This window comes from Motacilla alba, chromosome 1 (genome assembly GCF_015832195.1).
Source record: "Motacilla alba alba isolate MOTALB_02 chromosome 1, Motacilla_alba_V1.0_pri, whole genome shotgun sequence".
Taxonomy (NCBI): domain Eukaryota; kingdom Metazoa; phylum Chordata; class Aves; order Passeriformes; family Motacillidae; genus Motacilla; species Motacilla alba.
The window spans coordinates 62,228,194-62,254,779 of NC_052016.1; the positions used below are offsets into that span (position 1 = coordinate 62,228,194).

General features: G+C 41.7%; 1 protein-coding gene across 3 annotated transcripts; it reads left to right on the forward strand.

Annotated features, from left to right (window-relative positions):
* Window positions 1–1,313: 1,313 nt before the first annotated feature.
* RCBTB1 (RCC1 and BTB domain containing protein 1) lies at window positions 1,314–26,138 on the forward strand. Of its 3 annotated transcripts, none has more exons than XM_038129845.1 (12): window positions 1,314–1,420; window positions 7,978–8,148; window positions 9,008–9,158; window positions 9,604–9,770; window positions 12,363–12,521; window positions 13,618–13,725; window positions 14,678–14,820; window positions 17,597–17,787; window positions 20,776–20,902; window positions 21,357–21,508; window positions 22,130–22,260; window positions 25,172–26,138. In XM_038129845.1, exons 2-12 carry the CDS (start codon window positions 8,005–8,007, stop codon window positions 25,310–25,312), a joined length of 1,614 nt encoding a protein of 537 aa, XP_037985773.1. In that variant the 5' UTR covers window positions 1,314–1,420; window positions 7,978–8,004; the 3' UTR covers window positions 25,313–26,138. The 3 variants fall into 3 exon arrangements, with proteins under 3 accessions (XP_037985773.1, XP_037985758.1, XP_037985765.1); XM_038129830.1 differs by lacking the exon at window positions 1,314–1,420 and adding an exon at window positions 1,802–1,895; XM_038129837.1 differs by lacking the exon at window positions 1,314–1,420 and adding an exon at window positions 2,105–2,511.
* The last annotated feature ends 448 nt before the right edge of the window (window positions 26,139–26,586 follow it).

Here is a 26,586-nt window from a genome sequence, read left to right on the forward strand (position 1 = left end):
GTTTCAGATCCATCAGCTCTCCACTCCCTGCAACCCCCAGCTGCCTTCTGACCCACTGTCAGGAAAAAAAAAGTAAATTTTGAGAAAGGAGGAAGCCATTTCCTGGTAACAACTTCGTGTTAACAAAAGACTTCTCTTGGGAAGGCCGGTTTCCAATCTTCCCTTTCCTGGATCCTCCCTACTTGATGTGCAGGTGTTGGAACAGTAAAGGGACAAGACTGTGCCAGTGCTAAGGTCTAGCAGAGGTTTATAGGCTGCCTAAGTACTTTTGAATGAAGAGAAGTGGCTGAGTGACTGTGTCAGGAGACCCTTAGCCCTGTCTCTGGGATCCACCTGGACTCAGGCCTTACTGGCACCAGCCTGCAGCAGAACGGGCTCTGCTCCCCTGCCCAGGACAAGGAGCCTGGGCCAAGCCACCCCAGATCTGTGCCGCTGGAGATGCAGGGGCAGACAGTGCCAACAGTTCAGGGGGAGCACCGAGGCGCTGCAGTGGCTCCAGAGAAGGGCAACGGCGCTGGGAAAGGTTTCGGAGCAAAGACTCACTGTGAAAAATGCGTGTTTTATGATTGGCTTTCCGCAAATATTAAAATGAATATTGTATGTGTTATGTTAGAAAGTTATGCTGTATTAATTTTCTTAAGTAGTGTGTTAAATATAGTTTTAGGTTATTACATAAATAGAAATAGAAACCATGCTGTGTAAGATTTTTTTTTTTTAAAGAAAGTACTCACACTAGATAGCAGCCGCAGGACACCTAAATCTTCCCGAGAAAGAGGATTTATTGCTCCCTTATCAGCTGTAAACTAACTTCTTCCCACCTCGCTCAGTCATGAAGGCGCTGTTAGGATTAAGAGGAAGAATTTGACACTGACCAGACAGAATCCTTTGCTCGAATGGAATTTATGCATCATGTATGAGGTGTATGAATATGTAACAGGCTATTGTTTTTAAGGGTTAATCCTCTGTTAACGTGTGTCCTTTATCGGGCTTATTTTGCCCAGAAAAGGCACCCGGACCGTCCGTAACTCTTTGTTCTTATTGTCTCGTATTGTCCTCATCTCAATTGTTCAAATTTTTATTACTCTAATTATATTGGTATTTCTATAACCATTTTATTACAATTCAACTTTTAAATTTTTAAAACCAAGTGATTGGCGTTTTTCACACTTACTAAGAGCGTCTGAGGGAGCTGGGGGTTGAGGGGATCGTTCAGCCTGGAGAAAAGGCGGCCCGGGGGGGAAACCTCATCGCTCCCTGCGGCTCCCTGACAGGAGGGTGGAGCCAGGTGCGGGTCGGCCTCTTGTCCCAGGTAATTTAGCGGCAGGACAGCAGGGCAAAGCCTCAAGCTGTGCCAGGGAATCAGAAAGTGACTGAGCATTGGAATGGGCTGCCCGGGGTGGTGGAGTCACCGTCCCTGGAGGTGCGTAAGGAAAGGCTGCCGGTGGCACTCGGTGCCATGGCCTGGTTGACACGGTGGCGTTCGGCCGGAGGTTGGACTCAGGCTGACGCCGGGGTCACTTCCAGCCGCCCTGTCCCCGCCGCGCCAGGCTGAGGGGGGGAATAGCGGACACGGGGATGCGTCACGCGCCCGCGGCGCCCAATGGGGAGCGAGGAGCCGCCCACGTGACGGAGCGCGCGCGAACGGTCAAGAGGCGGGGGGGGCTTCCCCCCACCCCTCCTCCCCCGCTCCGCGCTGCCGCGTCCCTCCGGCGGGTCACGTGACGCGGCGCAACCCTGCCCCCCTCCCCCCCCCCCCCCCCCCCCCCGCCTTGGTCACGTGCGCGGGCGCCGGCGGCGCGCGCGGCCCCGACGGCCGTGAGGGGCAGCGCGAGCGGCGGCGGCGGTGGCGGGGCGGCCGCGGGGAGCCCGCCGGGAGCTGCTGCCGCGGGCACCGGGTGAGCAGCGCCAGCCCCTCGCACCGCCGGCCGGCTAGGGCACTGCGGCTGTGCGGGGCGGCGAGGGTGGCGGTGCCCGTGCGGAGCGGGAGAGAGGGAGGGAGAGGGTACTCGTCGCCGCAGCAGGGCTGGGGAGGGACCCTCACCCGCGCTCCGTCTCGCCGCCAGCCAATTTCTCCCCCAGCCCTCTGGAAGGCTCCTACTGCATGTTCTTACTGATTTTTTTCTCTTTTATTTTCCTGATTCGTGGTGTTGCGGTTTATCCTTCCCTTTTGTCGCCGGCTTCCTGGAGCCTGACTGCGGTACCCGGCTGGTCGGAAAAAAACCCCAAAAAATCCAAACCCAACAAAACAGAGACAGGAGGAACTCAACGCTTTTTGTTTTTCCTCGCCCGGCTTTTTATGAATATTTACAGCGTTTGTTCGGGTTTTTAACGCGCTTCTTCTAAACTGAAGGGGTATTTGTTTTGTTTTTTAAAGGAACTTGCAAAATTCCAATTTAGAAAACTCTTGTAAATTAACGCTAAAGGACTATTTCCCTGTTTTATAAGGAACTTGCAGGGTTCTGATTTAGAAAGTTCAAGTGACCCGTTTGTGCTGTCCTCTACTGACGGAAGGTAAAATGGGATTTAATCGTTCCGACGAGGGGTGGGATTAAGAGAAAAGGGTACAAGGCATCGTAAATGGGGAATGTGTTTGGAGCACAGAGTATTTTAGGAAAAACTTTAGAAGCTGTTTGGAAGATGCATTCATTCTTTAGTGCCTTAATATGAATGTTTCCCCTTGAATGCTTATCTCTGTATATGTCAGATTGAAAGACAGGCGTTGCTTTAGAAGATGTCTTGTTCTCAGTGAATGGATTTGATAAGTTGCACTAATGGCTTAGGGTAAGAAAAAAAAAAGAAAATAAGGCAAAGTGTGGCTGTAATTACAGTTTTGTAATTGGAGGTTTGTTGTGGTGGGTGGATGACTGTCATCCTCATAAAGGTGGTTTCCTGTGGCTAAATGAGTCACGTTCAGTAGCGTTCATGTGCATGATGGTGCCTTTTGCTTGCTTATCTTTCTCAGCTGGTTGCTCAAAGCTAACAGGAGGTCTGGTTGTCAGCCCTTGGATCAGCAGTTCTTTCCTCCCCTGTGTGGCTCATTAAGGGCATCTGTAAATGAATTGTGTAGAGGTTTGGAACATGTGAGTTTTGCCATAGAGATTTTGCTTCCTGTAAAGTCCAAGGAAAGTAAGTTAAGGCACACGTTTTCAGGGAGTGCAAGTCTCTTCATTGGCAGGGAGAATGCCTCAGTAGCATCCCTTGGTTCATACATCTACTTAATATCAATAGTATTGTTAATATAATGATAGTATATGGTTTCTGTATTTCTTCTCAGTGCCAAAATATGAAATCAAAAAAAAGCAAATGTAAACTGGGAACATTGGTGTGTCATGAAGGATTTGAGTCTTCCTTGGTTGAGGTGTACTTCAAATTAAAAAGGGATTAAGTGTGCCAGTCACTCTGTGTTGTTCTAAAGCCAGATATCCCAGCTTTTGTGTTCTCACTGCTGTTCATAATTCCTAAAGACAATTAGGAGAAATGAAGGCCTGAGCCTGCAGTTTTTCTGTGCAGGAGTCGGTCTGCCTAGCTGGGATAAGCTGCAGCATTGGAGCCTAAGGAGGGAATGAAACAAACAAATGTGCGATTGTGTTCCAACAGCCTTTGCAAATAAGGGGATAATCTTTGAGGAGTTAACTGTAGTTTTTTTTGTTGTGAGGACAATTGGTACTGTTTTCCCGGTAGGATGTTGTGTTAGGCTATTGTTCTATCCAGCGTGGATTTATTTAGCTGAACTATAAACTCTGTAGAACGGTATCTAAAATCATTTTAACAAAGCATTTTGTAAACGCTGCCTTTTTTTAAGGCAGGGATTTATGTTTGTCTTTCATGTGCCGCTGTGAATCGGTTTGCAGGCTTTTTATTTAGTTAGCAAATTACTGAGGAGATGCATGTGTAGGCAGTAGATTAACACAGAATTTTTGAGGGGCCTATGGCTCCAAAAGTGTGTGGCTTTTTAAAATTGTGAGCAGATGTAGATGTTTTTCCCCTGATGTTGGTGCCTACCCTGAGGTCAATTTCGTTTTCATCACAATATGTGGCCGGTTCACTTTCCTTTCTTTTACAAGTCGCCTTTTTTTTTGTTTTTTTGTTTTGTTTATTTTTAGCCTAAGTGAAATCCAAGGAGTGATCTCCGTTTCTGTTTGGCTACTGAGGTTGTTGGATCGTTTTGGGGATGTCAGAGCCCCGTGAGGCGTTGTTAACGTAAACTCCCTCTGGTGGTCCATTTTGCAGCAGAAGTAAAGCTTTCTGTTGTATAATTGTTTATCTCTGCATCATGCAGCAGAAATTAACAGCTGAGAGGTGGCATGCAGTGTTTCTAAAAGCGACTTGGGCAACCAATTTAAGCTCAGGGGTTTTATACTCAGAAGGTTTTTAATTGCAATTAACTTGAGATCCGGGTGTTGATATATGACGGATACTCCTCAGAGCCACTGCTGCCTTGTTGCACACAGAATCCGAGCAATAGCCTGAAGCTAATATATTGAGAGAGCTATTAGCATGCAGATTAAAATACCTTGACTGCTTGGGGCTCCAAATCTGCTCTTACAAACTTCTCAGCTGAGGTGCAGCCCTTGCGCAGTCTGTGGTGTAGCAGGGTCCTATCGAGAAAAGTGAATAGCCTTAGGTGTGGGACTGGCGCTCTGCAGGAAGGGTGAAGGAAGGGCGCTGGGTTTCTTTGTGCTACTGCTTGCTGTGCCATGTTTGGAGTCTCTTGGATCCATCAGCATTTCATGGCAAGGATTTGCCCGGAGGAAACTTCCCACGTACCTGTCCCCCCCAGATTCAGGCAAATGTTGCGCAGAGATGAAGCGTGAGTGGTTGGTGTGAGGGGTCAGCCACGGTACCACAGAGCATCTGCTCTTTTAGGAAGTGTGCAGTATGTCTTACAGGATCCTAGCATCAGTTTGGTTTCAGTTTTGATAACACTGAGTAACTTTACTGATAGTTCCATTTACAATCCTACATTTAAAAATAGATTTCTCGAATACTTTTTTCCTCACTTGTAGATTTTTTTTTCCTTCCTGTGACTGCCAGAACTTTTATTGGACAACTAGGAAATTGGCTGGGGTTGTTAAGGAATCTGTTTTTAAAGGGAAAAAGGTGGTTCTTCCACCTAGGTGGAGCATTTGTTTTCTGGAAAATGAAAAATAAATAGTTAAATCAGCTTTCTATGCGCAATTACAGTTAAGAAACAGTAGTCAGTGTATAAGGCCCAGAACTTTCAGGTTTGTATGTAATTTCTCTCCCTTAGACAAAAGGATAAAGGAAAACAGCTGCTCTTGCTGCCATAGAAATGGTGAAAGCCAGTGATGATAGGTGCTCCAGCAAACAGCAGAATCTAAGGACAGTAGTTAGTTTCAAGAGTAGGGAGAAGTGCGTCTTTGAGGAGAAACAGTACATATTACATAAAAGGTAGGAGAGTGTTTTTTGTTGTTTGTTTGGTTTAAGGATTTTTGTGAACCTTCGTTGGTTGCTAAATCCTGGATAGAGTTTAGGATTGAGATTTATTAAAGAAACAAACTTGCAAGTGGCAGATGAGTTGTCCTTAACAGCCTTTCGAGGGAAACCCCTGAAATAACTGTGGAATTGTAGTAACAGTTGAAATGGCTGAAAATATACAGCGTGGTTTTGGCTAAAGCAATGTTAACACCTGTTAACAATTGTAAGGATCTTCACTTGTGGATGGAGTTAATTGCTCGTATCTCAAATTTGGGAAGTCTTGTGTGCTTGAAAGCCTGTACCTGTCAGTATTAGTTTGTCTGTGTGGGAAGTGCAGCATAACTTGCATAAGTTTTGGAAGTGCTTGGAAAGGTTTTGTCAAAGAGCAGTGATTAATGAGTCACACAGAGCAGAAGAGAAAGAAGTCAAATGGATTAGAGACCTAGTGCACAGATCAGGAAGGGAGAGAAAAGGCAACATATTACACTTATTACTTTCAGAGTAGAATAGGTTCTCTGGGTGCTGTAAGACTTGTCAATTGGCTGGGATATTTTCTAGCAAAATAACAATTTGTCTTCCTGTCTTCACAGGTTATGTTGAAAATTACTTCAGTGATGAAAATAGCTTTCTTAAAATTCAGGTTGACACGTTTGTGCTTTGGCAGTTGTACATTAGATGAGGCAAGTTAAATAGGTGAAGTCAGAAGGGACACTTCCTCGGTCTGCTCAAAAGAACAAGTAATTGCTGCCTTGTTTTAATTGATTGATAATGTCATGCGTTAAAAGACTTGCCAAGGTGAGGTGACAGATCTTAGCAGCTAACTAGCCTGTGCTTGTAACTGGACTGGAAATTAAGAAGGCTTAAATGCATCCAAACCTGTTTAGCTGTGTAGAACGTGCCATGCCTTGGCATCAGGTAGACTTCCCCCCCACAAAAAACCAAACCAACCCATTCTGCAAATAAATCTATTATGCATTTGCTGTCTGGAGATTTCAGGTGTTTTCAAGACCTGCTTCAAATGTGAAAGGGAGAGTTAGGTCAGGCTCTTAGTAAGAGAGTTGCCTGTAGAGCCAAGCTGGGTTTGTTGGATCAAAGTTAGGAAATCTGATTAGGAAGCAACCCTCCCTGGGTTTTGTATTAGGGTTTTTTTTTTAATGGACATAATTCCACAGTGACCTCTGTGTTTCTCAAATTTTGTTTTTATATTGTTATTTTTGCTACTTTTTTTAAACTCTCTTCCTCCAAGAAACATCTGCACTGAATAGCAGTTGACGGCTGTTGTTAAAAGGCTTTCTGAAGCCCAGTCTTGGTTGTCAGCACAGTTTTGAGAACCAAGCATCAGGAGAAGAGCGGAGAGGCTGTTTTGTGTTCTCACTGTTATCCATATCTGGTACCCAGGCATCATCAGGAGGTAGCCTGACTTGAAAGCAGCACAGCAGAGAATAGGAGGATTGGGCTGCCCTGAAGCAAATGAATGAAAAGGAAAGAACTAAGTGTTGATGGGAGGATGGCATCTGGGTAGAGACTGCAATTCTTACCCATGGAACGATTTCCTGCCTTTTTGGTTTTTACTGTTTTATGGTGATTTGTCTTGTCACTGACATTCTGTGGAACTCTTCACCTAATGCCCTCCACATTTCACAAAACTTGCTGATAGCCCTGGGCATGGATCACAGATTGTGAGCGGCAGAGTCCCTTCAGGGTGTGAGCGATGTTGTGCGCAGGGTTGAACGCCTCGATAAGCTCTGGATGTTTGTGCTGTCAGCTTTGCTCCTGAGCTGCTGCAGTCGTCTGGAGGAAGCTGGGAAGAGGGAGTGCTGGAGAAGAATGGGTTCTATGCATTTGTGTTCATTGGCAAACATCTCTATACCCTGTCATGTTTCCAGCTGTTAATGCGATCCGCCTTGTTTCTAAGTAACAGATTATGGCAATTTTACCTAATTGCTGTGCTCGGATGTGTTTCACTGCCTAATTGCAAAAGCTCGTGCTTTCCTGCTCTCACAAATACTTTTTGACCATAACAGCTTTTGATTACACAAGAGATGGCAGATTTGGGTCATGTTCACAAGAGCTCCAGCCTTATTTTTATTTGCATGTTTCACATATGTATCAACTGCTTGCTTACATGGCATTTGTAACTTGTAAGATGACAAAAAATTCACAAGTGAAAATTTTATGAATTGGAATTGCAGCTGAAATCCCCTTTGAAAATTCCCTCAGAATTCCAGTCTGCCACCAGTGGATATTTGCTAGATCACAAATTTTTAATAAGTTTGCTTGTTAAAGAGCAGATGTTTAGCTGCATTGAATGTAGTTTACTAAATACCCTGTTAAGAAAACAATTTGTTTTTCCAGTGACTAGCTTTTTTGTTCACCTAAATACATGGAAATACAATTACAAATTTCATACAGAACAGAATATTTGCTTTCAGAGCTACGTGTCTTTTTTCTCCATGTAAAGGAATTTACCTTATTGTCTGTTAATGAAAGTGCAAAGCACTCTTTTTAATAAGCTTTTTGTTTTTTTTTTAATTACAGCAATGTCTTCGTGCTTGTAGAGGCGTCATGACACACAGCAGCATCATGGTGGACGTAGGCAAGTGGCCGATATTTACCTTACTTTCCCCCCAAGAAATCGCTTCCATTCGGAAAGCGTGTGTGTTCGGGACGTCGGCCAACGAAGCCATTTACATCACGCACAACGACGAGGTGAGCTGGCATCGAATTGTGGGGCGGCTGCCCCACAATTGGCTAGTTTCAGAATGGTTGTACATTAGTAGCTTCTCAAAAGCATTATGTGAAATCTGTGTTTTCTAAAATGTGGTGGATATAATGTTTGATTTTTTTTTTTTTTAAGTTTTGTGTGGGGACAATATAAATGGACTATTTAGAAAAATTTCACACGGCAAAGACCAGGATGGATTATATGCACTTTTGAAGACAGGTAGAATTTAAAAGAAGGTGTGGTAGCTTGAAGTTAAGCGCCAACAGGTATGAAGATGGAAAATGAGGTTATAGCTTGCTAAGTAAAAAATACCGTGGAAGATTATCTGTAGGTTTTAATGATTCAGAAACTCATAATGAGTTAGCATAGTGCTGCTGAAAGAAAATGAGACAGGTATTCTGGGATGTTCTGTAATGGGAAAGTTTTTTGAAGGATTGGGTAGAGAAGGATTTTTTTTTCCCCCCTAAATCCTGTCAACAGTGCCTGTAGATGAGCCTCCCTCAGTATAGCTCTTTACATGCTTATGCATTATTTGCTATTTACAAACTGCTTTTAAAAGAAGGTGGTGTCTTCCACTTTTCTTTCCACTTTTTATGGTGCAGTTCCTGAAAATAAAAAGCCTAACTTCCAGGACTGTACGAATCGGAATAATTCAGACTCATCAGTTAACACCCAAAGTGTCCTTGTGCAGACTTTTGAGGTCATTAATTTCCATGTGGGATGTCTCTGGCCCCCAGAGATCCAAGGTGAAACTCTCTCCCCAGTTAATGAAGACCTGAGTATTACACATACGTGCATACCTGAGTATAAAACATTTGAAGTAAGTATTCTTTTGTTTTTCAGGTATTTGTTTTTGGACTGAATTGCAGTAATTGTTTGGGAACTGGAGATAATCAGAGCACAATAGTACCAAAGAAATTGGAAGCCTTATGTGGAAAGAAGATCTCCAGTCTCAGTTATGGAAGTGGACCCCATGTTGTTCTATGTACTGAAGGTACGAAATTAACATTTAGTATAGAGACATAAGTTAGAGATTTTAAGTAAAACTTGCATTTAACAGGAATGGATTATAGTGTAATTGTATTAACTTGTTAACTGGCTAATGTACACTAAGAGGTTCTTGTTGGTCTTAAGTGGAAGTAAATGGATTTTGTAATTGCTAAAGTTTCCATTTCCACTATGTTGAGGTTTTAGCACTTTACGCTGTTGCTTATGATGTTCTTTGTCTTACCTGTGCACTTCCATTATTTCCACAATCTAGAGGATATGATGTGATGTATGAATATAAAACATAGTATGTAATTTTCTAGCATACGGATGATTCTTGTAATAGTTTGTTAATATCCTTTCAATTTCCTGTTGGTATTTGCTAATTTCTTAAAATTCTGTCTTAACCTCTCTGGAATTTTTAGTGGTTTTCATCACAAATGTTTTTGCAGATGGTGAAGTGTATGCCTGGGGACATAATGGTTACAGCCAGCTTGGAAATGGCACAACCAATCAGGGCATTACTCCTGTTCAAGTTTGCACAAATCTGTTAATAAAGAAAGTGGTGGAAGTAGCTTGTGGCTCTCATCATTCCATGGCACTCTCATTGGATGGGGATGTAAGTTGCAACCTGTTCAAATCTCTTAATCTCCTTGTTGAAGTGAATAGTGGAGGTGAATGCAGTTTGAACTTCTGTCTGTTTCTACAGTGTAATTACAGAATTACAAATACAACCTTTTTCCTTGCTGTCTCAAAATGGGGTGTCCTTTTCTTCAGAGCAGACTTGAAAACAACAAAAAAACCCCCAAAACCAAATTACTAACCCCACCCCCGCCAAAAAAAACCCCAACAAACCAAAAAGCAACCCCAGAACCTTGTTCCCAGAACTAGGGAAATACACCTTAGTAAACTTTTGTGTCTCTCACAGGGGTGAGACTAGAAAGATGTACCACTTAGAAGTGAAATAATGGTTTGTGAGGTGCAAAATGTAATTTATTTGCTTGCAGTTCTCTTAGTTAGGGGGTGTGTTGAATTTGTATTTACTGGATTAGAATTTAGTCTTGTAGAAATGTCTTGCATTTTGACACTGGTACTGCGGAAGAATGTTGCTCTGCACACCTCTGAATACCTTGTTGTGTAGCTAAGGAAAGAGCACTGGGTTTATATCCAAGTCTGCTTCACGCTGTTTATGTGGCTTCAGGCTATGTGTCATGGCAAACACATGCAATTAGTTTCCAGTTATGCAGATTTGACCAATGTATGCACAGTGGAAAATCTGGTTTCAGCTGTGCAGTAACAAAAGTAAAGCTCTAATTTTAAAACCTTTTGACAGTGAAAAGGGAAACTATGGCTCTTCTCATCCTGGTAATCTGAGCATGTCTGTGTTGTGGCCCAGTATGGAATAGCAGTGCAACAGTAATACCAACTATTTTAAGGGTAGGAAGGAGAGATTGGATTAGGTGGTCTGTGTTTTATCTGAAAGAAGAACCTACATTTAGGAAAGATTTTGTGCTGTCACGTTTGACTGGGTAAACTGTAAAACTTGGTGAGCATGCAGGAAGGAGAGGACATTGAGGCATTACTTACACTAGAGGTGCCAGCTGCTGTGTGGTAGCTGCCTGTGAAGGCCATGCTGTTTCTTGTCACAAATGCGACTTGCTTGAAATCTCGGTGGAAGCAGGGAAATGTCTTTGTGTTGACCATGGATTTGGTGTTTGCAGCTGGCTTGCCAGTGTGGCTCATTAATGTACTTTAATTCCATCCCTGGTGTAACTTGCAGTAACTTGGTCTGTTTGTGCTCTGAGCTTTTACCAGAACTGAGTGTTGAAAGCAGCAAAATGTGTTAAGCAGCTTTATAGAAAGATTTCTGCTGCCAACCCCCTTGTGTCCTAATATACCTGAAGCCTCAGGAAGACGTCAAAGTTGGAAGTTTCTGTGGAAATACCTGGTATAATTGGTTGGTGGGGTTCAATGCAGTTTTAATGCAGTGCAAATTTAATAAAGAAGTATTTAAATGATAGAATTAAAGGAATGCAGACATTCATGGTTCTCTGGCATGTCCTTTGGCATTTTGCTCTACCTTCTGAGGTTCTCTACCTAAATATTTGCTGTTATTGAAATGAAAGTATTTTATAAGGCATCTTCAAATATTCAGTAGGAATCGAAGATCCAGCATTTAAAAGTAACAAAAAGCAAAGGACTGATTCTTTCTTTTGTTCATGTTATTAATTGTAAAGGAGTTGTCTTGGTGGGGGGTCTTTTGTTCTTGTCTTTGGTGGGTTGGGGTTTCTTTTTGGTGCTGATGGAGGTGTTAATTTTTTAATGATTTTTCATGACTCTTGGTTTGGTGTTGCAGCAGACAGCTTCTTGCACCAAAGGATGTGTAGGCTTCTCGTGAGGGCACCTGTCAGTGTGCTTGTACTGCCAAGCATGTCTGTGGAATGTGTTTCCAAGAGGGCAAACTTTTGAACTGGATGAAGCACCAGAGAATGAGCCCTCAGGAACAGTTTTATGCCAAGCTGTGGGCGCGTATACATGTAATAAAAATTGGAGGCGCCAAAACCACAGAGTTATAATTTTTTTAATGCCAAACTACTTCCCTGTCTTCCTGACTTTCAGATAAAAGGAACTCTTATTTTTGCTTGTATTAGTACTAGTTTGCCCCAAGAAACTTTAAACTGACAGAAATTGTTAATTTTTTTGTTAATGCTACTGTGAAACATGAACTGACAAAACCCTGCTCTTTCACAGCTCTTGAAAGATGCAGAAGAGGTATGATGAGTGTCCAGTAATAAAACTGGTTTAGAGTTCTTTGAAGAAAACTGCCTAGCTCTAAACTGGGAAGTTAAAGTGTGTCTGGGAAACAAATGACGTTCTGGCTTGCATTCCTTTTTCAACATAATGAAATTATAAAGACAATCACTGTGCTCTTTGTATTTAATACGGAACTATGTTCCCTTTGTTTTCTGTTTTAGTCAGATGGTATCCTTCTTTTGCAATAAGCTGGAAAAAGTGCTATATTCCGATTTGCTAAATGAGTCCTAATGCTGTTTATAATTTTCTTCTGTTGAAAATGAACTTCAAGCATTTCAGTTGTTAAGTAGGATAGTTCACCCAATCTGGTGCTGCCTATGGGAGGATTATCTATTGCTATCATTACTGTTATTAAGCTTTAAACTGTGTGGCTTTGTTTGTTTGTTTTTATGGACAGCTGTATGCTTGGGGCTACAATAACTGCGGTCAAGTTGGATCTGGATCTACAGCCAACCAGCCAACTCCTCGCAGAGTTTCCAACTGCTTGCAGGGTAAAATTGTAGTTGGCATCGCTTGTGGCCAGACCTCCTCCATGGCTGTAGTAAACAATGGTGAGGTAGGCACTGCTGCTGCACTCCCTTATTCTCTGTCACCTGAATCTACCAAGCTGGTGTCTGAATATGGAGAAATGCTGACAGGGAGTGCTCAGGTTAGGGCTGTTATTGACAGAGTTATCCTGACAACTTCCGTGAGCCAGCTGCGGGAAAACACTGCAAGTAACTGGAGACGCAGTCTTTCAATATTCCTTCTTATGGCAAAGACTGTATTGGAACACAATTCTTACCGAGTCTGCAACTGCAAGAATTTGAACAGTTGTATTAACCATGTCTGTCTTCATGTTGCAGTAGATTACTTAACATAAATTATGTTAAATTCTTTTAATTAGTTAAATCAGCCTCAGTTTATTTCTTTAAAGTATGCACAATTAAACAGTTAATTTTTCTGCAAGGATACATTGGCTGATGCTGTTTGTCAAACACATTGCCTAATTACCAGCAAAAAACCCAAACCATTCTTTTGAACATTGCCCTTTCATTGTGCAACTGTTCCATTTGACATAAGTTTATGGTGCTGTCTTGCTTTTAGGTATGAACTGTAACCTCAGTTTTATTTCATTTCACCAAACAGGGGGTAGTATCTCCTTGTGAATGGAAGGACCACAAAGTCCCTGAGGCTGAGATGGGTTTTCATTGTCCTTATGCGTGTCACGGTGTGTCCACTGTAACAAAACTAAAGGAAGAATTAGAGATAAACTAGGGACTTCCGTTTAAACTGATCAGTTCATCAGAATAACTAATTTAATGTTCTTTAAAAAAAGAAAGGAAAAGTAATAGGGAGAAAGGGTGTTGTAAAAGTCAAAGTGTTGATGCTATGAGAGAGATTTTGGTGGAGCATAAGTTTATTGCCAAGTTCCTAGTGCTTCAAAGACATGTTTTTTAGCTTCTTTAAAAGGTAATTGCAGGGTGGAGAAGTTGAGTGCAGTAAGTCATTGCAGTTTACTTAATATCTTTCAGCTTCTCTGTATTGCTCTTCAAATAGCACACAGCTTATTATTAATAAGTACTTTTCTTGGCTTGTGCCTTATGCTAAGTCTTAAGTGCTCCGTAGTCCTGGCGAAGAGTGGCTTAATTTTGTTTTCCTTGTGCACTCAGGTTTATGGCTGGGGTTACAATGGCAATGGCCAGCTCGGCCTGGGGAACAACGGGAACCAGCTGACACCGTGCAGAGTGGCAGCCCTGCACAGCGTCTGTGTGCTCCAGGTATGCCCAATGTGGAAGTGAAGGTGCCTTCCTGCTGCTAGCTTCTGCTGGAAACCTCTCTTGGGAGTATTATACCTGCTTCTAGATTTCACTAGTTCCAATGCTGAATTATTTTTTTAGCTACAGTGAATTACATTTTGCTTATACAACCTGCAAGTTAGCCGTGAAATACTTGCTTTGGTAAATGCTTGGAAAGGTTTAAAGTTAGCTACTGTAACTACTGGTAAAATATGCAGTGGATACAAATTGCATATTTGTTACAAAGTTAAATGAAATGTGCTAGTCAGAGACAAATGAAGGAGATCAGATGTTCAAATTTGTTCTAAGTATTCTAGTGTTCTAGTTAGCCTTTTAGAAACAAGGGGAGATGAGAGATGAGACATGGGGGTGGGTTTGATTGTTTAGGTGATTTGGTTTAGTTTGGTTTGTTTGGATTTTGGTTGGGTTTTTTTAATCTAGCTAGAGAATCAAACTATAATTTGGATTTCCTGGGTTTTTGGGAAGGTTCTGTAGAGTTGAATGTGGTAAGGTGGGTTGAAGGGTTGTTGGCTGTTGAACTGCAGCTCTCCTGGAGTTTTGTTATTATAGAGTACTCGTACTATATGGTATTCAGAATAATCCAGCTCTGAAATACTTTCAGAGCATTGCAAGATGTGATGAAGAAGTTCTGTACTCCTCATGTGAAAAGAAAGCAGGCAGCATCTAGGGAGACTTGTCTAGTGTGCAGTAAGTTCCTTGGGAGCAGCCAATGAAATTAATGAAGCTGGGACTTCGCAGCACCTACAGCCAACATAGCTTGTGTTAGATGCAGGTACTGAGAAGCGTCACATTGTGGGGCTGAGTGCAGAATGCCTGAGGTACTTACCGTGAGCTAGTCCTAGGTAATGTGTGCGATATTTTGTTTCTCATCTGTGTTTGGTTCAGGAGTAACGCTGTATACATTTACTTACAGATTGCCTGTGGCTATGCGCACACTCTAGCACTAACAGATGAGGGCTTGCTCTATGCCTGGGGAGCTAACACTTACGGGCAGCTGGGGACTGGCAATAAAAGTAACCAGCTCAGCCCTGTGCAGATCATGATGGAAAAAGAAAGGTAATCTTGCTCAAGCTGTTTCTGGATTGATAAAGTCTGAGCATGTGTTATGCAGTCTCTAGCACTGGAAGCATGCATGTGTAGGGCTTGGTGGATTGTTTTTCTGTTGTTGACGTTAAAAATATGGGAAAGGATGGTAACTTACTGTTTACAATGAACATTGGGTGCTTTTTGCAGTCTGTAATGGTTATTGAAAACAAACATACTTTGCATTTACCTGATACTGAAAGATAATGAATAAGTGTTATGCTATTCTCTATATTGTTCCATTGCTTAAAACTAGAGCTATGAAATCAATAACCCAGGCCATAAATTGTGGTGTACATTAGGAAGAAAAAAAAGTGGGGAAAAAGGAAACTCCACTTTTGCAAGAAGTGACATGTAAAGAAAAACAATTTTTGCAAGGTTTAAAATAGTCCACCATGAAAACAGAATTCAATTTGCAATGTTGCTTGAGCTAAGGACAGTTAGTACCCGTTTTTATTACTCGTACCAGTTAGTAGTTTGTAGTTTTTTGGTTTCCTGGACTCATAAAAGAATGAAATTACCCCTTGTCAGTCTTCTTTCATTACCCTTTCATCATGCTCATATTTGGCGCTAGATCTTTTGCTGCTCACCTACAAATGTGGACCTCAGTCCCATTCTCTGGGCCCTTGTGTGTACCTGTGCATTAATGTATCTTGTCTTGGTCTATAGATCTCTTAATTTGCAGTCTCCTCTTAACTAGGAAACATTTCTGCTTTGTTTTTCTCTCCCATTTGGGAAATCATTCCTATTTTTTTTGTTTCTCCACTTAGCATTAAATTTAAAACTGCACAGTATTGAGAATGTTTAAGAGCTTAAAAAATGGGGGTCATAGAAAGAAGAAAGGAACTATCACAATAAAAACCACTGAAGCGGGGCTGGTTTGTCTGCAAAGGAAGTGTCAGTAGCAAAGGAAAATGAAATTTTCAAAATTTCAAAATTTAAAAAGCAGTGAAAGAGAAATGTGTACATTTGCAGATAAATCAACTTTGTTTTGTTAGTGATTTATTTCATGAGTAAACTAAGGGGAATTATTGCATTTAGGACTGTATGGGAACTCAAGCATGGGGTTATAATAAAACTGGCATTTGTTCAGTGGAAGAAGGAGGGGGAAAATACCATAGAACTTCTGCTTGGGATCTAAGGGAGAGATAAGTCACTTGAACTTACTCATCTTGCTTGACTTGGCTCCCTTGGAAACAGTGCTAAAAGTGGGTGAGCTGTCATTTCCCATGAAGCACATTACTGCTGCTCCTGATCTTTTAGTTTATGTAATTCTTTTGTCATTTATATTTAATGCTGGCAGCAGTTACTTAGCAGGTTTCATTTGGTGCTGTCTTGAAAAATATTGCGCATACAGATGTAAGGAATGTTTAGACTTCATTTTGTGTCAGCTCAGAGGAACAGCTGTGAAGGTCATCTTGCTGAATTTTGGTGTTAAATGCATGCTTAACATGTTACCCTGTACATGTACTGTAAGCATGTGTACCATAGGTGTGCTATAGTAAATGTTCTGCTGTACTGCTGAAGTGTAGTATAGTCTGTAAAAAGAAGAATCTGTTCTGCTAAGAAAAGAAGGTTTGGTGAGGGAAGTAGTTTAGCTTGATAGCTGTGATGAAAAGTAAGTTGTCCCTAAAATAAATACTCTATGATGTGTCTTGCAGAGTTGTTGCATAGAGGTTCATAAGTTGGTAGTAGTGTAAAACAACCAATCAGTTTTCTTTCTGCCAGAAATTATTGATAGGTATACTGAAAGTGATGTAGATTCTTTGAGTTTTGTCTTGAAATAATTTTTGCATTTAAAATATGAATGTTGTGCTAAAACTTTTTTTTTTTTTTGCCTAAAAATCTAACTCTTCATGGGCATTGTTCTGTAAAGGAACACACATTTTTGTGTGTGTATTCTTAGACTGCTTGGAAAGATATTTGTTTGTCCTGGTTGATTCATTTCTGGCACAAAAGCATGAAACCCTCTGATGTGTTTTTTACCACAGAGAAAAAACAGGAAAGCCTAGCTTTTATTTTGAACACAAGAACACTCCCTGTTTTACTTATGACATGCACAGAAACTCTGGCAATGTCTTTGTGGTGTTTTAATTACAATTGCGTTCCTTCTCAATTCTTGCAATGTTTCAGATAAGAATCTAAGGATTGCCTGAGCAATGGGAGAACAGGATAGATGAGTGAGCATCAGTAGCTTTAGTATTTTAAAAACTGTGTGAGGTGGGTGAAAGGACTATGTAGACTTTATTTAAAAACAACCAGAGCTCTTGGAGAATTCATTCCCCTCAAATGAAGCCCTGTGTTTCATGCTGAATTTCAGTGTTGAGGAAAGTAAGCTGAACAGAAAATAAGAAGTCTGAAGTACAGGTCAGATCTCTGTCAACCTACAAAAATCAAATTAAAAGGAGGTAGAAGAAATTTCTTTTTGAGAATAAGTTTCTGATGTGTGTTGGTTTTAAGGGGGAAATACAAAACTTTTTTTCTTCATCCCCTTTTCCAAGGTTATGAAGAAATAGGAGGAAAGTCAGTTGATAAGAATGACATAGTTAAAGCAACATCTGATTACAATAAAATCTACAATCTGAAAACATAATGTGGGATTTTTTAACACCTGTTCAAGCAGCATCACATTTCTGCAGGGCAAAGACCGAAGTACAGGAATGTTACTGTATAGTTTGACTGGCTGTTATTGTGGTGAGGCCTTTGGGAAGTCCCTGCGAGTGCCTCACCGTGTCTCTTGTGCCCGCAGGGTGGTGGAGATCGCCGCCTGCCACTCGGCGCACACGTCGGCGGCCAAGACGCAGAGTGGCCAGGTGTACATGTGGGGCCAGTGCCGGGGGCAGTCCGTGACCTTCCCCCACCTCACCCACTTTGCCTGCACTGACGATGTGTTCGCCTGCTTCGCCACCCCGGCTGTCATGTGGCGCCTGCTCTCCGTAGGTGAGCTCCAGCTGCCGCAGTCCCTGTGTCCGTTTGTGATTAGTACGGCACGCCGCTTCCCTGGCAGGCTCCTGTTTCAAGGAGGGAAGCTTGGCAGCTCAGTGGCTAGTTGTTTCTTCCTTCTGAAGGAAGCAGTCTGTTGCAGCAGCTGGGGATCCAGGGTAAGGGTAACAAGATTGTTTGCCAGTGTACATCCAAAGCCAGCCCTGTTTTACCATTGCACCATGAATATTGTGTTTCTTACGTTTGTCTTGTTTGAACTCCACTTCATGTCCAGGAAGGAATCCTGAGTCATTTAACAGAATGTTGGGGTTTTTTTCCTCTTAAAACTATTCCTGCTTGGAAGACTACTCCTGAGGCTTGTTTTTTTTTTTTGGTATCTAACAACTTTGGAATTTGTCATCTGTAGCTTTCCCCTCATTAGTATTTGCCCTTCTAGGAGCAAATCTCTCCCCTATGTTTTCTTGTTTTGAAAGTAACAGAATTCCACATTTGCATTTCATGAGATGATTTGTCTCAGGTATATTTATTTTGATTTTCCTTAAAGATGGGCAGACTTGTAAATAATAGTCCCTGTGAAACAAGACTCATTATATAATTGCTTTTTCTGTTGGAACTCTCTTCTTATACTGCCTTGGATTACTCTGTGGGGTGCTGTCTCTGTGTCCAACAAATAAGCCCAAACCTTTTTTCTTGATTTTCTTTAATCCACATACTGCTAATTCTTATTTGACCCCAAATAGGATATAAAGGGCTTAGCTTGCACTTCCTGGAGAACATGAAGGTGCTTTCATGTTCAAAAAAATCAGGGTGTTTCATCTTACATCTGCTGCCTCAGTTCTCAGGATCTCTTAGGACATCTAATCTATTTTTGTATTGACAACCAACCCTAATTTTGTTGGTCCCCGTATGGAATTGTTTTTGGGGAGCGATGGATCACATCCCAGGTGACCTCTCTCCAGTTAAGTCTCTCAGACTTTACTGTTGCATTTGGCTTGAACTAACCCAGCTTCTCTGTGATAACTTCTCATTTAGCATGTTACCACATTTGTAGATGTCCAGGTGACAGCATCTCACCTGTAGGGGAGAACTGACTAGTTACTGAAGAGAGAGAAGATTAACTTTGAGCAGTCTGCTCCTGAGTAAATCTAAGTCTGCTTTTATCCCATTTGTCACTTTCTCCATTCTCTAATCCTCTGCAATATGTGTTGGTCTTGCTCTCTCTCGCCTCCACACTTGTGGAGGTCTCATGGTTGTCCAGTCTGTTGCCTTTTGCTAATAGTGAGAGCTGTTTAAATGACATTTCTCCCTGCTTTCAAGTCCCTTGTTTTTATCGGGTATTCCCAGACTGCGTGTAGCCTGGTGTCTGACCTCCATTACCTGCACTTTAATTCCTCTTAGCCTTTGGGGATTCTTCCCCACTTACTCTGGCAATCTTACTGAATATTTAAATCAAAAGAGTTCATTCTGTGAGCATTTTGAAATCTCCATTTTCTGTATGTATTTTCCTTTACCGCCTGTTCTAATCACATAGGAGTAAACCCTTCTTTTTTCCTTTTGTTTTGTTTGTTTGTTTGGGCTTTTTGGTGTTGTTTTGTTTTCTTAGGGAGAGCTAACTCTGTGTAAAGGTTATTGTTCTACTTACTGTTACAATGTCCCTGCCAAAAAATGAATCAGCCACTCAGGATTGGCTGTGGTGAAATACAAATTTGCAGGACTGAAAGTATTTGGAGTGAAAGTTGATCTGCATAGCTTAAGCTAAGCTCATGACCTAGCAAAAAAAGATCACATGAACAAATGGAGAGGGATTGGAGCATGGTTTAGTTAGGCCAGAGGAGATGCAGTTTCTGTGGGGGATTCATGTATGTCAGAGGAGTGCAGGGTGGCACAGGCGTGGCTTGCCGGTTCTGACTAGTTTGTTCCATCAGTATTTCTTCTTAAATGCGAAATAATTTAGTGTCCCTAATGGTGAAGAGTGGTGTGCAGATTGTATATGGATGAACTCTGTACAGTCCGGTATAGACAGATTGCATTCCATTTAGAAGAAATCAATTTGTTTTTCTTTTCCATGCTTCACTTAGAAGCCACGTGCTTTGAAACACACTTCTAAGATGCATCAAAGTAATGGGTTAAATTAGGTTTTCTAAAATTTCAGAGGCCTTGCTTTACCAAAAGCCTCAGACAACTTGTGCTGCAATTCCTGTATGATTTCTAGAGACACACAGAGTGGGACCTCTGTGACACCAGTGCCACAGGCATCAATAGAGAAAACTGTGGTATCTCTGCTTTAATCCACTTCCAGAGTTGCTGAGGTTCTGTCTCCTTGGTTGTACCTTCAGCAGCACTGCTGCTGGATTTTGTGTTGTCATAACTGACTCATAAACTGAGTAATCGGTGTCAGCGATAGTTCGTGTTAATGAGCCCTGGCAAAGACCTCATCAGCCTGCAGGCTGTATCCAATCTGCCAGCACAGGAAGATGACCGTGTGGTGACCTGTTTTCTTTTTAGGCCCAGCCCACACCGTGTCAGTGTGGCTGGAGTGCTGCAGGCCTCTTCCCTAGGGATTTTCAGGGGTGTTGCAGACTCCCATTAGCAGCACTCTGCAGGTCAAGGGGCAGAGCTGAGCTGAGCCAGCAGGAGCACTGAGCTGCCGGGAGGCTGGGAATCTTGTGGGTAGTACCCACATGGAGACAGAATTCTCCAGGTACTTCCCTTAGTGCTGTGCTGCCTCTGCGTAATGGGATGGAACGTGAGCTGCCGATCACTGCTGCCTGAAGCTGTTGTGGAGCAGCCCTTCCCCACAGGAAATGCTATTGGATTAATTAATCCTTCCCATTTTGCTGCTTAAGCCAATGCTCCCTGACACGGATGTGTTTTCCTTGATACATTCTTAGTTGAGTTGCTAGCTTTAGTTAGTGATGTGTGTATTCCATTTAAGATGCCTTTAACATCTTGCTTGGTTTGTTTGTTTTGAAATTGTTTCTGTAGAACATGAAGACTTTTTAACAGTGGCGGAGTCTCTGAAGAAAGAGTTTGACAGCCCTGAAACCTCAGACCTGAAGTTCCGTGTGGATGGAAAGTACATCCATGTCCACAAAGCTGTTCTGAAAATCAGGTAGTGGTTGTGTTTCACAGCTCTTATTTGTACAGAGCAAACTTAGGATATCATCAAAGGGGCAAAAAAAAGTCAGAGGGAAGGAGGGACCCCTAAACCTGTAGTAGATATTATCCATGTATCCATAATAGCTTTAAATGAATTGATTGTAAAAGGAGGGTCCACAATAATTTTTCACTGAGTCTGCTTTTTCTGGGATAATAAATTCTATCACGTTGGTCTGATAGCAGTGTATACACAGGTGTTTCTGTAGCATGGGCAAAATAGGAGTGTTATTTAAATGCACAATGAAGTCTACAGTGTTAGGAACCAAAATGTGGACTGCTGGCCCTGATGGGGCATGGTAAAATATTTGGGAGTACTGCAGAGTGCCCCAAATATGTGTTTCAAGGGGACCGTAATGTAACGTTTGTGTGTGTGTAACAGTGTTCCAGATGATGTCTCTGTCTCCTAGGTGTGAACACTTCAGAACCATGTTCCAGTCATACTGGAATGAGGATATGAAGGAGGTGATAGAAATAGACCAGTTTTCCTACCCTGTGTATCGTGCCTTTCTCGAATACCTGTACACGGACAGCGTTGACCTCCCGCCTGAAGATGCAATAGGTACTGCTGGTGTGTCACAAAGCAACATCCAGAAAAACTGGGGCAGGGCATGCAGTGTAAGGCACTGAACACAGGCTTCTGGTCTAGCCTATAGTGTGTTGTACTGGTGATTAATTAAGCTGTCTTTAGAATGCTGTTGTAGCAAACAAAAATGGTGTGTATTTAGAAGTAAGCTATGAGCAGTTTGGTCAAGGCTGGGAGAGAAACTATTTCTCTGGGTGAAAATACTTGCATATTTTACTGAATTGAGTGCGTTACTGTTTGGCATACTATCAAAGAATCTCAGCAGATCTAATGGGGAGGAAACTTGGGCAGCAGAGCAATTACAGCAAGCTGTAATTCAAGCCCGTTTATTGATAATAGTAGTTTTTTACTCGTGTTGTGGTGCCTGCCACTAGGTATGCAAGTCAGTAGGACAGCTTTCATATTTACAGAGACTAACAGGAGTGCAGAATGAGGTAATAAAAAGCCCTTATTTGCCTTTAATCTGCATTTTCTAAATAGTAACCTACTTGGAAAAAGCACATTATAGAGACACAGAGCTTTGCAGGAGCAGAAACAGATGTTGAAAGAGCAGAGATAATTTTACAACTGACTGATACAATGATGTTTTAATTGCAGGACTCTTGGATTTGGCTACTTCATACTGTGAAAACAGACTGAAAAAACTGTGTCAGCACATTATCAAGAGAGGAATTACTGTGGAAAATGCATTTTCATTGCTCTCTGCTGCTGTCAGATATGATGCAGAGGTAAACTTCTAAAGTTCAATCTCTTAAATGGGTGGCTGCTTCCCGACTTAAACTACGGAGAAAAGCAGCTGGTTACATTTTCATATAAGCTCTCTCACTTTCATTTAATTCCATTTGCCATTTTCAGAATTTGAGAATGTTGGACTTACATCTCATGGCAAATACAGTTTTTGTATCTCATTTTTTTATTTTAGTTTTTCCCCATAAACCAGTACTGGGAAAGTGAACTAGTACGCAGATTATTTCTAAGGATGGAAACACTAACTCTGAAACAAGGGGAGGGTTTAAACAAAAAGAAAAGGAAGTAACATAATGAAAAGCAGGCATTTAAGCCTTAAGTTACTTATTTGTAAAGGCTGTGTATTGTGTGTGATGACATGGTGGTAGGATGGGGATTGAGTGCATTTGGGATTGTTTTTTTTGGTTGGTGGGGTGGGGTTTTTTTGGCTTTTTTGTTTTGTTAGGTACAAATAACACTTCCAGTTTTCAAAGTATGCTAATGAAGTGTCAGGATAGGAGCTGCTTCAGGGGCCTTATAAACGTTGAAGACAGAGCAACATTGTGTGAAGAGGGGAGTGAAACCTCCTCACGGTGGAATGTCTGACTTCACTACTAGATCCCTAACATGCTGCTGTAGGAACTAACCAGGAAGTATTCCTGGGCTTGCTTTGGCTGTTTGTGTTCAGTAGTATCTGTGCATTGTGTTGGCAACTTTACAATTGGCTGGTTTTGAACCTGCTGCTTATGCTTACAAAGCAGTTTTTTGGTACTCAGTAAATCAACTTATTGCTTTTTCTTGTACTTAATTTCCAACAGCTGGCATGCAGCTTTCCATAACTTATTTCAGAGCCTTGAAGTGTGATGCTTGTTTGATAGACCCTTACCCAAAGGCTGTGTTAGTGTCAGTCATGGCTTCTGACCTACTGTGAATAATGATGGCTTTGACAGAAGTTCATCAAAAATAGGAAGATTCCCATATTTGAGCCTCCAAAGATGGCTTGCGGGCTGGGTGTTTGGTGATTGATTGATTCTGCTTGTAAGGGCTGTCAGAAATCCAGTAACTCTGCCACACCTGCATCTCCCTAGCTTAGTAAAGTGAGAACCCCAGGCTTCAATGCTGCTTCCAGGAGAGAATGGGTGATGCTGCGGGGTTGGGCTTTAGCAAAAAGGTGGGTTTACATGCTGCACTGCTGGCAGGGAGCTTGGAATTGCTTGGCTGATGTAATTTATTCAGGGGGGGATGTGCCTGGAAGACACCACGTAAAAGAAGCTGCTTCACTAATCACTAATTTAAAATACCTCCATGACATGAAACTCCTGCAGTTTCTTTTGATGACTGACTGAAGTTGCTAAAATTAGGTCAGAGCTAGATTCTCATTGTAGCTTTTAAAATAATCCTTAGCTGTACCTTGTGCCTTTTTCACCTAAGTCTATATTAAGTACAGTTTGCTGGGAGCTCATACATCTGCAAATGAAACTCAGCCTTTCTTTTTATACAGAACTTTAGATTTTCCAGAGTTACTAATACTACAATAATTCTGTTTATTGTATGCTTCTGTTGCATTGACTTGGAATATGAAGTTTTTAATAAAGCAGTGCAAAATATTGTAACGTGTATGATGTAATTTTCTTTAAAGTGCTAGTCAATTCTGTTATTAAAAAATACCACAACTGTCAGTGTTCAGTTCTAATAAGCTTGTCTTTTTTTGTTGCACAGATGCCACACAAGTCAAGATCTGCAGCTTCAGAATGCCTGGTTTTAGGCCAGGATATATTTTTATATTACTGTTGTGTCAAGAACTGGCACACACAGTTGCTCTAGTTTCCGTATTGATCTTAAGAGAAAACACGAATATTATTCAGTCTTTCCTACCTCATGGGGCTTAGAGAGTTTGTTGTGCCTTCCTGCAGTGCGCAGTCTGCTGAGCAGCCAGGGAAGGGTCTGTTCTAACATACAGAGTCCTACAAACATCTAATAAAGAAACTAGAAGAATGTGGGCAGTTGCCCTTTTGCCAGGGCTGCAGCATCCTCCTTAGAGCAGCTTAGATCTGCACCACAGAGTAGATTTCCTCCTCAAAGGAGGAGTTGGAAATAATCTGAGTGGGAAGTGTTGTGTGGGGAACCTTACACTGACAAGGACTGTGCCTTTTTTTTTTTTTTTGTGCTCTTTAAGGCATTCTCTCTGTCTGACATCACCTGGGTGCAGTGAGAGTTGTGAGGCTTTTCTAATTATTACATGGGAGGCATTTCCAAGTAAACTCAAATATCCGGAGCCCACTTTCTGCAAGGATTGCTGTGTGCTCCAGTGCTGCATTTGAATCACATTCAGGAGCCCTGTGAAGTACTTTGTTGCACAGTCTGTTTCTAATGCAGGGAAAGACCTTCCTTCTGCCTAATCTTTGCTGTACAAGCTATCCAGTCAGGATACATGTGCACTGAGCCTGGGGACATGGAACTTGAAGGCTCTAGCTAAGCCCTTCAAGAGGCAGGAAGGAAGTCAAGCAACCTTACAAATAGATTTGTTCACATTGTGAAAGGAAAGAGCTGAATTTTCTTTATTCCCAGTCTTGGTTATACAGCATTACCCCAAGATCTCCTATTTACACTGGCGTTTCAAAGTTGTCAAGAGAATGCAGAGCTGGTTTTTGTGACTGCTGCTCTACAGAGAGAAACAAATTTTGGTTACTTCCCCTGTAACTGCATTTACATAGTGACATATGTGGGTAGAACCATTATTTTCTGTTGCGTTTACATAATGACTGTTGGGGGGAAACATAGAGCCACTGCTGGGTGTGTTTGTCCAATTTGCTGCAAAAATAAAACATAAACAGGCATTTGTGCCTCAATGATATTTTCTGTCATTGAAAGCAAAGATAACATTTTTTTCTTTCTTTTTCCCCACCTCTTTAGGACTTAGAGGAATTCTGCTTTAAGTTTTGTGTCAATCATTTGACAGAAGTGACACAAACTACAGCATTTTGGCAAATGGATGGTCCTCTGCTAAAGGAATTTATTGCTAAAGCCAGTAAATGTGGAGCCTTTAAGAACTGAAAAAATGAGGCCGTAAGTCAAGGTGTTTGTGGGGTTCTTTTTCCAGCTACAACGTAACTGTGTGGGTCCAGGCAAGTGTTATGTGGTCTATTCCACCACAGAACCTGAAAGGCCACGGTGAAAACAAATGTTTTCAGTGCTCAAGAGCGAACTGTTGTAAAAATGTCAAGCAAAATACTCACTTGCATTTAACAAACCTGGCTGGTGGATCCAGCTCAAGATTTCAGGCAAAGAGGAAGCGCCGCAGTGTGCAAAGGATTCCTGCCGGTGTTCTGGACTTGCTTTTCCAGCCTAGGAAATCTCCCTCCTAGCACCGCCTGTTCCTATTTCCAATTTACTGTTTGGGGTTGGAGAACAGTCTGACCCGAGCCACTGAATGATGTCACTTAAATCATTAACTCCCTGGGATTATAGAGAAGCAAATGGCATGGTTATCTCTTGCTGCATTTGCATGATTGTGAACGAATCGGCCATTTGCTGTGTGTAATTAACCAAGTGTATCCAGTGCTTCAAGTGTGCAAAAATAACGTATCTTCAAAGCCTACGCAAGTGACTTCAAAGAAAGGAGTTACTAGGAAAACTAATTTGAAGTAAATCTCTATATTTGGGTATATTTTCATATAAGTTGTAATGTGTTCTTTGTGGAATCTGTCCAAGCAATATTTATAATGCTTAATGGAAATATTTCCACTCTTCAGTGACTTCAGATTATGTTGGTTCCCTCAGAGGGGGAAGGGAAAGCTGGGTGGGATTTTGCTTTTAATTATTGTCTAAATTTAAACTACATGTAATAAAATTCACTTTTTTGTACCTCTTCACAAGCAAACTTTGGATTTTGAAGAACATTGCAAGCTTTTTGTGTTATATACAGTATCTAAATTGCTTCATTTAAAAAAACTTCATCAAAACAACACAGGGAAACCCAAATAAACAACAAATAAAGCCAAAACCCAACTCACCCTATACAATGGATCTTGCTGATTTCACCGTGCCCGACAAAATTCCTGTGATCTTGATTTCAGAAGTTCACAAATTTCTTTGTAGGCACTAATTTTAGACCTCAGTGGTTCACTCTATGGATCTGACTTTTTATACTGTCATCTTTAAGTGGCTGTAACCCTTCAGAAGGTAGGTATGGACCATCCTTATCATTCTTACTGTGTTTAATAACAGAGCTTGTTGATGCATTTTTGGTTTAGGTGGGTTTTTTTTCAGGCTGAGTGGCCCTCACGTGCTGGCCTTGGGCAGTAAACTGGTGATGTTTCTAGGCCCAG